Source organism: Apodemus sylvaticus, chromosome 6 (assembly GCF_947179515.1).
Source record: "Apodemus sylvaticus chromosome 6, mApoSyl1.1, whole genome shotgun sequence".
In the NCBI taxonomy this organism is placed as follows: Eukaryota; Metazoa; Chordata; class Mammalia; order Rodentia; family Muridae; genus Apodemus; species Apodemus sylvaticus.
In genome coordinates, this window is record NC_067477.1 from 9,285,695 (window position 1) to 9,299,674 (window position 13,980).

Consider the following 13,980-nt stretch of genomic DNA (forward strand, 5'->3'; position numbering starts at 1 on the left):
TTCATCATGTGGACAGCCAGAGGAGCCCACAGACATGGGATGGCTGGGCTAACTGGCTACATCGAGAGGAGGACCCAGAAGCAGGGCACATGAGAAAACATCAGACCATGAGCGGAAACTGTGTAGATGCCAGGGTCCTAAAGAGAGTCTTTAAATACGTGTGTGGGGTAGCACCTTGGTGACAATCCCTTTCTGAGTTGGGATTCTAGTGGGATGCAGAGAGCAGGAAGTGTCTATTAGGAAACCACTGTAAAGATGATAGGACCCATCACCAAATTCCAGATATATTTTAGGCATTCACCTTGACACCTTCTCATACCAGCATCTGTTTTAGTTACCCTGGGCTGCTAGGGCAAAGACCCTCACATGGCAGTTTGAGCAGCAGAACTCTGTTCTTTCCCAGTTCTAGAGGCCAGGAGTCTGGGCTACAGCTAGCTGGTGTTCTCTGTGCAGCAGGGAGAATGTGTCACTGACTTCTAGCTCTGAAGCCACAGCATTTGACCAATCCTTGTCTCCTGGCACCACCATCCCAGTCCTTTGAACCTACTGCCATGTTTCAAGAGCCCAGTCCTACTGGGTTTGATGCCCACCCTGATTCAATATGAGTTCATCTCCACTAGATTCCACCCGCTATGACCTCAGAGCTAAAAGTCTGTGACAGATTCTCCCTGCTGCACAGAGGACACCAGTCTGCTGTAGCCCAGACTCCTGGCCTCTAGAACTAGGAAAGAACAGAGTTCTGCTGCTCAAACTGCCACGTGTGGCACTTTGCCCCAGCAGGCCAAGGGAATTAACATAGATGTTGGTATATGACATGGGGTACAGAGGTGACTCTGGAATTGGGTGATGAGCCCCGACAGCCCCACGTGAATGTTAGTTTCAGCAAGCAAGTCTACGAGGGGTTATGGGTCTATACCTATATCCTTTGCTTGTCTCTGGAATACTATAGAGTGGGACACTGAAAATATCTGATATCTCAGAACCTGAGAAGGAAGAGTAGGGCAGACAGAACCAAAGCCTGGCTTTAGAAAAGGAGTCAGGCTGCTCTGCTCAGGTGCTCTAAGCTGCCCGAGGGGCTATGAGAATATAGAAGGCTGGCTATTCCTGTCATAGTCACAGAAGAATTATACCCATAAAGGGGGTGGATCATTGGTTCTTAGAAGAGTAGGAGGTAGGTGTCTTCCCAAGAAGCCTGAGGGGGTTTCAGAAAAAGATGATGGTGATAGAGAGACAGCTCCTGAGGCTGACTGGCCATAGGGTTTCAAAGCCATTCTCCCCTGTCTGCCTGGGACTGAGTCGTTTTTATGAATCTGGAAAGAAGAGTGATATTGTCCAGACATCACCTTTGTCCCCAGTACCATGTCCTCAAAACTTTGCTATCTGTCTTACAGATCCTAAAAAGAATCCTGACATGTTCCTCCTCTCAGAGTGCGAAGCCCCAGAGAAAAATGCCTATGTGAACCTGATCTGTTTGGTAATTGGAATACAGCCATTGAGTATCACCTGGGAGACAAAGGCACAAATACATAAAAAGGTCTTCTTCACCACTAAACGTGAAAATAAATATATAATGGGCCTCTCTGTTTCTGTGCTGGCCTCAGAACTGAACCTCACCCACAAGTGCATCACAAACAACGAACCCGAAGGGCAAGAAAAAATTTTCAAGTTGCCTGGTAAGTATCCCTGGACCATGCAGAAGGGTCTTGTGGGACTTCCCATACCTACACTCAGCCAACCCCCAAAGAATGACTGAAGCAAGGACCCTCCTCTTCCTTACTCTTCCCCCATTCATTCCCTCCCTCTTCTTGGCTACTTTGTCAATGCAACATTTACATGCACACTTCGGAAACCCTGTACTAACCGTGCAAGGGGACATCTGGGCAAGCAAAGGCACTGGCTGTGCATGGTCCCTTCCCCACCAGTACTGTTCTGTCCTGTGGCCCTCCTCTCTCAGTGCCTTCTATTACCCTGGGCTCCTCAGAATATTCTGATCTCTCACAGTCACCTTTTGTCCATCTTCTTTAACTCCAGAGACATGGAATTCTCAATCCTCCCAGAAAACCACTCCAACTCTCCAAGCAAATGATCACTCCATAGAAGCCACCAAAGCTACTGCCGTGGAAAGGGGCAATGTAGGTAAGAAGTCCAGTGTGTCTTATGCCAACTCATCTGTTCAACCTTGGACCTCCTCCTCCTGGAAACCCTCCATGACTCTTTCTCTGTCAGTGTACATCCTAGGTAGAAAAGGGGTTATCAAAATGACTTCTGTACCTACTGCAAGCCAGGCCCTATATCCAGGCACCAGCAAATGCTGTCACCTAGCCCTGTGAAGCTGTCATCCTTTTTTGAGCTAATGCTAAACAGAGGAAGGACAAGCACAAAGACCTACCTGGCCCATAGGACCTGAGCTCTATGTATCTAAGCCAAACTGTGAGGTCCTCATGGATTCTGTAGGCATATGACCAGACAGACAACAGGACATCTCTGAGATGCATAATTATCTCATTAAAGGACTGGGGACCATCACACCTAGACTCAAGGACTTATCCTACCCCACATGCTACCCCCACCTCCTCTTAACTATATTGTCTCACTGTATCAGTTCCTAACTGGTAAGTCTTACCCTTACCCATCAGCAACCTCAAGAAGTTGCTGTTTGGAGAAGTTTACAATTTATGATTCCCCCCAAGCCTGAGTTTCTGTGTCAGCCTCTAGTACACTGAGAACAAACCCAGATCCCCATGTAACAGAGTAAAGAGATGTGGATTTACAGAAATACTTGAAAATCATACATCCAATTCTTGTGGTATAGCTGACCCTGGGACTACTGTTAGATCTATGACTCAGTAGCTGTGTAAGCCTGGAAATACAGATGTGAGTTTTAGAAGAATGTCCATGAACACTGAGAAAACTATGACATCTAAGAACTTCCAAGAGGGCAGACCTGGTCTCTAATAGATCAAGAACTAGAAACTGCCCAAAGAGAGCATGAGAAAGGAATATTAATGGAAAGAATGGCTCCCTTAGTACCTCCAAGGCCAGTGCCACTCTCAGAAGAGGAAGTCAGATTTCCTCATTTTTCAGGCTAAAGCAGGATCTGAGGGTTGGTTCCCTGGCACAGGTCAGAAAAGTCTCCACAACTCCAAGATAGCTATAGCATATGTGTCCTATAAATACAAGAGAAGGAAGAATCCCCTATTTCATCATCTCTACCCACTGGTTCACTGGCAATGCTTTCTAACCTAAGCACACACACACACACACACACACACACACACACACGCACATACACAGACACACATGCACAGAGCTTAGCTAGATTGGAATATAGAAAGCCTAGGATTGGCCTGGCCTTCAGGATACAGAATAGAGGACATAAAGAATTGATGGGGAACCAAAGAAACCTGTACTAACAAGAAGCCACACAGAAACAAAGCATGGGTCTGTTCAGGAGGCACTAGGCATCCTTAGGAGCTAGACAGTGACCAGAAGAAGCAATGTCTCCAGCATAGGCCTTTCCTCACCAAGCCCTTGGTTCCCAAGCAAGGGCAAACTTGTTTTCTAGATGAAACCTATCCCTACCCCACCCCAAGGCTGTCCAATGCCCCACTTAACCATATGTCCTCCCCCCAACATTGTTCAAGCCGTAACCATAGTCAGATAGGAAAGGGGATTTCCTCTGACCTCTCACACGTCTCTAGATACCTCCACCCAAGAATGACAGGATAAGGCTCTTACCACTCCTCCTTGCAGAGGCCACAGCACCCAGCAACCTCACTGTGAACATCCTGACCACATCCACCCATCCTGAGATGTCATCTTGGCTTCTGTGTGAAGTGTCTGGCTTCTACCCTAAAAAGATCCACCTCACGTGGCAGAGCAACCACAGTAAAAAGAACCTGACGAACTTTGTCACTGCACAACCCACCCTCCAGTCTGGGGTCAAATTTCAGACCTGGAGTGTCCTGAGACTACCCGCCGCTCTGAGCCCTTCAGTTGACACTTATACATGTGTGGTAGAACATGAGGCCTCCAAGACCAAGCTTAATGCCAGCAAGAGCCTAGAGATTACTGGTAAGTCACAGCCGGGTAAGAGGGTCAAGCAAGCACAGCACTGGGTACCTATGATAGAGAAATATTCCTGTTTGGGGAGAGGAGGTCTGCATTGTCTAGATAAGAGGAACACTGTGCCTATCTGTTTCAGTTTAGAAGACAGAACTACATAACACTTTACCCTTTCTACAACCTTACATCTTTTCGGTCCTCTCCTCTGTGGTGTTTACTGAATCCTGAAGAAAGTGATATAGATGTTTATTTATTTTCTAGGGCCACTGCTCCACAGAAACAGTCACTTTTTGTCAGCAGCTTGGCCCAGTGTGAATTTCCCCAATAACTGCTTCTGCTCACTGTGAGATGAAGCTTCCCTCCATAAGTAAAGTTGAAAGCTGTGGACATAAATGCAAATGCCTGCAATCCAGTTTAAGAAGTTCATGACATCCATCTAAACGAACAGTAGCAGTTACTTCTCTACTGGAGCCTCTAAACATCCCTGCCATAGCTTTTCCCTACTGCAGAATAGAGCTTAAATTGGATAGGAAAGAGGTTGGTTGCACCCATAAGTGCCATACCACTATTGCACATAAGTTCAATAAGCGCATCTTACATAGCAGGACAATTGGTGTAGCACTCAAAGTCCATGTTCACGAGAGAATGTTGGTGACAGCCTATATAACATCTCTCAGCACTGCAAACAAACAAACAAAAAATAAGACAGCCAGCAGGAAAGTAGCTTCCACTTCAGTCCTAGCCTGTATTCTCTATGTCTAACAGCCAAAGTTTGTGAAGTCTTTAGCAGTAGGAATTTAATATATTCTTCTGGCATTCGAGTAAAATCAATGGTGATAACTTTTGTGGCTTATGGCTCCTTGGGAGCCTCCCTGGACAATAATTTATGCAGAGGTAGCCCAGATCTACCACTGGGGCTTCCATTAAACAAACTTTGGATTGAGGGAGTGTCTTTTTCCACCTGCACATAGTGCCTCCTAGGATGTAACTCTTAATGAGTCACTGGTTTTTTTTCTATCAACCCAGCCCTTATAGGGCTGTAAGACAGGTGGAAACATCACTGGCTCCAGCTGTTCTCAGTCACACTCTTCCTATCAGTGTTTGTGAAATGGCTGCCCCTTCTACTGTCGATTTTCTATGGATGCCTATGTAGAACACTGGGTTGGGTGAAACCCTTAATGGTAGCTTTTCCCACTGCTTGCTTGTATAGAAATGCTTGGGGGAAGCATCCATGTACGGGAGAGCACATTCATCTTCCTCACTTGGGAGGCTTAGGTCTTTATGAAGCCGCCTGACATACGGGACAGGTAGGCTTGTATACCTGCCCATCATGTGTCCATGTGCTGACACCATAAGCAAGAACAGACCTCACCTGTTCACACAGCATGCAGAGGATTAGAATATTTCATGAGAATGCCAGAAGCTCTCATTACTTTCTGGCCTTCAAAGATTCACAGCACAGAGTTAGATTTTCGGTCAGTTTTTTCCTCTAGAAACTCTGACTTAACACAAATCTGGCCACGCTTTTTGAGGAACCTGTATAACACCCACTGTCTTCTCTCCCATCCTTTTTAAACATGTCCTCCCAAATGTTTTAGCACCTTGCCTACCCTACCTGTGCATTTTTCCTAAGTCATTCAGCTACTCTTAAATCACACCCTAGAAGCTCAACAAAGCCACTCTGAGTCCTGCTCAGGTAGCCCTCTCCTAACTCTGCAGCAAAAGCATTCCTACCCACTTCAGTGGGCACTAAACACCACTTCTCACATGTTTAGATTTTTTTGTTAAGACTTTAAATTATGTTTCAGTCATGTCTGTTGCTCATGGGTACCTCAGCCAGTAATAACTGAGTATTTCTGGTGTGTGCAGGTTTTTGTCTGTTTGTGTTTATATGCCAGGAAAAGCTATGTAGCACAGATCTAACTGCTGGTCCCCTTCCCTCAAGGTGTGGCTATTTCCTTTGAGTTAAAACATTCCCTCTTGGGGGAGTTAAATGTAGAGGGAATGATTTCCCATATGTTTCCTCGGATAAATGAAGCCTTTGTCTCAAGGAAGGAAAAATGGTTCTACCTCTTATTCTCTACTTCTTGATGGTGATTCTAGCCTCTTCCACGTCCGGTGTCTCCAAGCTACGAAGGAATCCAGCATGCTTTTCTCTCTTCGATCTCTTATCTTCATGGGTTAAGTTTTCAGATCACAGGAAAGGCTCTTTAGCACAGATCTAGTCTGAACTGTCTTTCCTTTATCCCCTGCCAGCTCTGAGAGATAGCAAGCCAGCATCTCCATCATAACCTTTCTTTTCTCTTCAGAATCACTGTGGGAGGCAGCATTGGTGCATCTTTTTTCCATTGTATTTCTTCATTACACGAGCGAGATTTTCTAGGCAGACAGCTTAGCCATAATTGCACATCTTAACACACACTGCAAGTGTCCCACAGACAGCTTGCTATGCCCTGCCATGTATACTATTTTCAAGGATTACAATATCTTCTCTAATCTGAAATCCATTCACTGAAACCACGTGTTGCAGGTCCAATTCAAGAAGGCATGCCACCTTATACCATGTAAAAGAAGATGGTCAGCCAAGGGCTACTCCAAAAATCCTCCTCTCTTAGACAGCTCAGACTAAGAAACAGGAGTTCCTATCACCCCTAGCAGGGAGCAAACAACTACTACGACTGGAAGCAGCATACCATCTCATACCATAAAAATGCTAGCTTCTCTCACACCTTAGACCTGAAGCAGGGAGTCCTCTGCCTCATTTCCTTCTCTTGTCTGCTGGAGAGCCTACAGGACCAAGGGCTGCTGTAAGCTTGACACAAGCTTGGGGTAGAAAGGTGTCAGACAGGCTTCACCTGAGGGGCCCTAAGTATGAGTGTGGTGGGATGCCACACATCACAGGCTGTGGGGGGCATCCTCAGGCATCATCATGGCTAGTCAAGATGTATGCCCCAGCATATCAATTTTAGGCGAGTCCTGTCCTCAGCATGGCCTTCAGAGCCTAGGCTCAAATCAGCCACACTTCCCCGGTTAGACCCTGGAAATGCCACAGTATTTCCACAACCTCTACACCCCAGTACACAAAATCGAGGGAGGGACCTAGTGAGACTACAGCAATCACATAAGGCCATGCCAGGCCCAGCCAAGCTACCCGCATACCAGCCTTGGCTCCAGGTTTTGAAAGCTTGGTCTGTTGTCTATGCCTCAGAATCTTCAGTCATGCCTGTTTCTGGCTGCACTGTACTGACTGAGAACAGAGGCTACAGCTCCACTGCTTCTCACGGCCTACCTCCCACCAGGTGGGGAAGGCTGGAGCCATTCCCGTTATGTGGTGCCTCATTAGTGCCTAAAGGAGCCTGGCCTAGGCTTGCCCCAGACTAGCCTTTTCTTTTCCCCTGTGGCATCGCTTCCTCAAAGGACACTAAGGTTTTCTCTTACTTGACTTCCTCAGGATCTCTCTACAGATTTTCACTGATGACTCCTCAGAGCTGGAGCCAGTCCAGCATGAGTACCCTCTGCCAACACTCACTCAGCATCCTTAGGAAGCTGGGACATTGGGTTGTCCCCACCTGCTTCTCTATCTGCTCCCCCACTTCCCCTTGTCCTGCCTGTTGATCTCCCCCTATTCCATGTTTCACATGTCTCAAGGTAGATACATCTGCCTGAGTCCCATACAACACTTCTCCATCACCCCAACTCCTGAGAACAATAATGTTCTTAGTTCTGTCAGCATTCCTCCTGAATGACTTCCCCTTGTCTCTGTGAAGCCAGTTCTGCCCCTCCCACCCATCCATCACCCTATGGCCAAGGCACTCTCATAAACACCCTCTTTCTACACAGATGCAGAAGAACATTTGATTATGCACAAAGGCCATGGTGAAAGGAAAATACCAAGTAAACTTTTAACATCACAATTTTATTTAAAACTACTAGAGAGTGCTCAGCAAAGCTCAGAGAGACTAAATCCCAGTTGAGAGAAAATGGTTATTTTATCCCATCTTAGGCACAGATAGACAGAGCACTGGGACATCTGTCATCACCAAGAAATTGGCCACATTTTTAATAAACACCTTAGCTGCCAAGAGGAATGAAAACACAGAAGAGTCCCAAACATCATCCACCTAACCTCCCACGTAGGACACTGCTAAGCAAGGAACACGTAGGAGCACAGTGTAGGCATAGCAGAATTTCCATCTTGTATCAACTCCAAGGCCTGATGAATATAAGGGTTATCCCAAAGTACCTAGGGGCAGAAGTCAACTATGATGCACCCAGCTCCAGCACAGCTCAGTTCCTAGTTCCAAAGAACAGGCCTTCATGCCTAGTAGATGAGAGGATAAGCACTTGCATTTCACCCCAGACTCTAGAGCCTGTGTATATACAATGCCTAGCGTGAAATCAGTAATTACAAGATACAAAAATGACTGATAACCAAGACAAAAACAGTACATGGAATTATACCTGAGGTATGTGAAATGTTGGGGAGGCATTCACAGTTTCCCTTGCTACAAGAAGTCCCAGAGCTTTGCAGCGTGTAAGCAGATCCCAACTTTCCCAGTCTTCTCAAAAAGCTGCTTCCGCTACTAGAGAACCCTCTCTCCCAGCCAACTGCTACTATTTATCACTTATCTGAGTTTTTCCCATGATTCTAGGGTGCTACCACCCCCTGCCTGAGTCAGATGGTCCTCCCAGGAGACCTGAAGTTTCTGCCCTTGCCTGAGACCTTTCTATGCTGAATGATCACCATGTCCACTGTCTGGTTAGCTTATTTGCCCCTGTGTTAAATTGCTTCATACTACATGTGACAAGAAAAGTTGTTTTTCCACTTCTCAATACACTGTAGAGAAGCACTTCTGTAAATTACAATGAGAAATGATCAAAAATAAATGAAACGAGCAAACATGAAGCTCTCCTATCTCTATGGGACCCGCCCCAAGGCTTCCTGTGGATGTCTGAAACCATGAGTGTTTCCAAGCCATGTGTCACTTCAGCCATCAGCCTGCGGCTGAGGTGGATCCTGACTGACAAACAGACAAGCATGTGGACAACTTGAAGCCTGGACAAAGAGAAGGCTGACATTCCAGGCAAAGCAAGAGACCATCACACTGTTCCAAAGTGTGTGATTTAGAACCAGAGAATTTCTTGTTTAAAATATACTCAAAAAGTTATAAAATATCAGCCAAGACTAGTCATAAAGCTTAAATCTGCGAGATAGGTAGATACATAGATAGATAGATAGATAGATACATACATACATACATACATACATACATACGTAGACATATAGATAGATGGGTAGATATACACACATGTCTATACATGAACATATGTGTGTATATGTATATGTATGGTGTGTGTGTGTGTGTGTGTGTGTGTGTGTGTGTGTGTACTGGTATGAGAGCAACAGATCCCCTGGAATTAAAGTTACAAATAGTTATGAGGTGCCAAGAAAGCTTTCCCATGTCTTGTTCTCCAACCGTAGGTAATTGAAATCAGAAACTACAGGCAAAGGAGTCTTCCAAGTATTTTTTATTGTGCTAAGATTCAGTGGTCTACAATATTCACATGATTTCAGTTTGATTTAGTAAAATGCTTTTAGGTCAACCCATCCACAGACCTCCTAGGGACTCCAGCTGAGCTTACGTATAACTTCAAACAGCACTTGTGGAATGGATACCCAGGCAGCCCTCTGACCCATGGTGTTTTCCTTAATTCTTCCTACCTGCTTGTTCTTGGACTTTCATGCCTTGAGTTGAGATGTACTTTCTGTGGAAATGTATTTCCCTACGTCTGTACATCAGCCACCACCCTTTCTGACCTCGGACCATACTTTGGTCTCCAGCTGGGATTTTCATATGCATGTTTATGGCATAACTGTCTTCTAGTCTCCTATTACCTTCTGGATTAGGTTGCCATGGCTAGGATGCTTTCCAATCTCTCCCTCCCCTTGCAAAGGCTCAGGACTCCTGACTCTGGAGTAGTACTTTTTTCTAATGCATGCACCACGAACGCTATTTTTTTCTTAGAATGTTACTCCCCCTTCTCTGCCTTTTTTATGACATATCTTTCTGAGAAAACCTACCAGATCTAGCACTGCTCTTTCTGGGTCTTCTTAAGTAGTAACCCATCTCCTGTACCATCCAGGTGGCAGTGGCATGGATTCACACCACGTTTGGATTCAGATCTTCCAATCCCATGCAGACCAATCTATGTGCGGGACTCCAGGACCCAGCAGGCTGGGACAGGGATTAGGGGTAGAGTTCTGTGGGGCAAAGCAGTTAGTAGGCACTTGGGACTGGAAGTGTTAAGTACTAACAGGAGAAAGGCATATGATCAAAACACTGTTGCTGGACATGAAAGCTATACCTTCAGGTTCAGTGTTCAGGAGACCAGGTTAATAAGGAATGGTCCTGCTGTAGGGTGGAGACCTTCTCATGAGCACTAGTTCTTCCCCAGGCACAGTCAACACCAACACCATCCCATACTCGTGCATCAAGGATGAGCAAAGCGACAGCTACATGGACCTAGAGGAGGAGAATGGCCTGTGGCCCACATTGTGCACCTTCGTGGCCCTCTTCCTGCTCACGCTGCTCTACAGTGGCTTCGTCACCTTCATCAAGGTGGGCCTCCTTCCACCTGCTTCTGAACCCTTACTGGGCACATGTAAGGTGCCCTTACAGGGGCATTCTGAAACCCATCAGCATTTCTGGGGTGGCTAGGGAGTGCATCAGTAATGGGGGGGACGGGCGCTGAGGGATGCACCAGTAATTGAGAGGCCATGGTCACCGTTCAGCTTCCGGGCCCTATGTAGCTCCAGGGACTTGCCCTCCTTCTCAGACAACAGCCTCTGTCTGACTTCAGTGTTTTCTGACAGGTGAAGTAGACCAGGACAGCAGAATCCTGCAACCACAGAGAAAAGTGCTTTCCCTCAACAAGAAGCCCACAAAGAAGATACCTTCTATGCAGAGAGAAACTCCAGGCCCTCCTCTCAATACCCACTCTCCATCTAGCCTCCCAGACTCAAAATGCCTGGCATCCTTGGCTATAGGCAAAGCAGGTGTTCTGTTGCTCCAGCCCTACTCATCGCTGTCCCCTGCCTCCCTCCAAGTCCCCATCATCCCATAAGCATGCTAAGGTTCACTCCACCTGTCTCCTGCTTGTTTGTTTGTTTGTTTGTTTGTTTGTTTGTTTGTTTGTTTCTGTGGTCTAAATAAACTCAAAGCACATGAGATCTGAGGCAAACAGTGGAGAAGCCACTAGGGAGGAGTATCAGAGTCACACTGAAGAAAATTATTCAGTGAACTAAGATACTATTCTCCTCCCACCTTAAACTCACAGTTGACTTCTCACATACACATAAGCATATACACATACACATGCACATGTTCACATCACAGTCCCTAAAACAATGTACACACATGCATAATAACAGAGGCAGATAGCATGAGAGCATGTGCATACCTACTCAGATGCACACAAATTTACACCAGAGCCTTAGGTGGAAGGAATGGGGACTGTGGTCGTTTGAATAAGAATGGCCCCCATAGGCTCATATAGTTGAACCCTTAGTCACCAGGGAGTGGAACTCTTTGATAGGATCAGAAGGATTAAGAGGCGGGTCCTTCCTGTAGAAAGTGTGTCACTGGAGCACAGGTAGGCTTTCAGGTTTCAAAAGCTCATGTCAGGATCAGTGTCTCTCTGTCTCTCCATGTCTGTCTGTCTCTTCAGAACTCTAGGTTATTTCTGCAGCACTCTGTCCATCAGCACGCCACCATGCTCCCCACCATGATGATAATGAACTAACCTCTGAAACTGTTAGCAAGCCTCAATTAAATGCCTTCTTTTATAAGAATTGTTGTGCCCATGGTGTCTCTTTAGAATGGAACAGTGACTGAGACGGGGAATAGTACATCTGCAAATTCCTAGTTTGTTCTGGCTCCTCATCTTACTACCTACACATGACCCTGAGTCCTTGTCTTTCCACTTCCTCCATCACAAACATTGACAGTACACACCTACATAAACTGAGATGGGTCGATGAAAGGAACTCAGAGAAGTTGGTACTAGGCAACATGTGGTAAGTGACACCCTCCTGTTACCTGCTGTGGGTTGGGTGTGTCCCCTAAATTCATGCTGATATCTTTATATTAATGTATCAGAAGGTAAGGAGATCACAAAGAGTCCTCATAACTGGGATTAGTGTGCTTATTAAGCAAGTCAGAAAGACCTTTCACCCAGACACAATGAAGCAGAGCTGCCCATAGATGTGGAAATGAGTCCTGTAGGGTATGGAAACTGCTAGAACCTTTGTCTTAGATCTTCAGACTCAGAATGATGAGGAGTACATTTCTGTTATTTATGATTCACTTGGTTCAAGGTATATTTTTGTAGGTACCCAAGTAGACCAAAGCCTCAGCCAACATCCTTTGGTATGATAAAGAGTCAAAACGAGACCCAGATTCATGTTTTACATCAACAGATGATAACATAGGGTGATGGGAAGGATCTCAGTGTCATCTCAATTCTCTTGCTCCCTTACTCTATCCTCTACTGTGTGGAGAGCAGGAAGGAGGATACATTAGGAGACAACACCTTCCCTTCACCATAGCTATTCCTCTCACTGTCTCCATTGATGAACTTGGATCCTATTAACATCTGTATTCCAAGCTCACAGCTCAGTGTACTGTGGTCTCATATTTTATATGCTGGCCTTGGGGCCAACCTTGCATTTCCTACTTAAGACATCCAAAGTGCATGCCTGTGTGTGCCTTAACCATGGCCCTCAGAGGTATCCTTGTCCTAGGTCTTGAATTTATCAACCTGGGGCCTAGTGTGGACAAAAACCAGATGATATTGACTGAAAGACCTTGAGATAAAGGTCAGAGGTGGCCCTGAGTGTGCTCACAAGAGTCCTCATGACAGACTGTAGGAGACATGATACCATATAATGTGATATCAAAGCCAGAGGCTGTGCTGCTGCTGGCTGTGAGGATAGAGCAATCAGCCACAGAACATGAAATGTAGCACCAGAAGTGAAAATGGAGGAAAATGAAGCTGCCCCAGCTAAGTGGCACTTAAAACTGCCATGATAAAGAACAACACCCCCCCTCCATTGACCTATTCCATTCTTCTAAGTATCTAGGTTCCTGAACATACTCTGAACACTCCTTCCCTTTCTCTTCTCTGTTCCTCTTCACCCTCACAGCAGATCCCACTTCGGTTCCTCAGTCTACCCAGATGCTACTTTGCCCTCAGTTTCCCAAAGCTATAGCAAACTGTGCCCTCATTGCACCTAGACCCTGCAGGCTGCAGCTTCAATGTTCACTCCACCCACCCTGCACTGCAGAGCCTCCCACCATGCTTCAAGGAGGTAACTGCAGAACCAGCCAGGCACGGGTCTTCCAAGACGCACAAAGCTTCCTGTGGAAGTCACAAAGGCAAGTCTTAATGGAGACCCAGGACATTGACTCTGACCCTGTGCTGGTGGACCCTTGTATGAAAACTTGACACAAGCTAATGTCGTCTGAGAAGAGGGAACCTCGATGGAGAAAATGCCTCCATAAGATCGGGCTGAAAGCAATCCTGTAGAGTATTTTCTTAATAACTTATTAATTTTGGTGTGCCCGCCCTACTCTGGGTGGTGCTATCCCTGGGGTGGTGGTCTTGAGTCCTATAAGAAAATAGGCTGAGCAAGCCATGGGGAGCAAGGCAGTAAGCAGCACTCTGCAGGGTCTCTGCATCAGTTGCTGCCCCCAGGTTCCTGCCCTACTTGAATTCCAGTCCTGGCTTCCTTCAGAGATGGATGCCAATCTGGAAAATGTAAGGCGAATAAATCCTTTCTTCTCCATCTTGCATTTGGCCATAATGTTTCATCACAGCAATGGTAACCCTAACTAAGGCAGATCCCAACCCCAA

General features: G+C 46.1%; 1 gene segment (V, D, J or C); it reads left to right on the forward strand.

The window, feature by feature from the left end:
• Nucleotides 1–1,354: 1,354 nt before the first annotated feature.
• On the forward strand, nucleotides 1,355–11,917 carry LOC127686866 (Ig delta chain C region membrane-bound form-like). The segment is given in 5 exon segments: nucleotides 1,355–1,673; nucleotides 2,032–2,136; nucleotides 3,754–4,074; nucleotides 10,522–10,685; nucleotides 10,940–11,917. Coding segments are annotated over 5 exon segments (861 nt in total).
• Nucleotides 11,918–13,980: the final 2,063 nt, after the last annotated feature.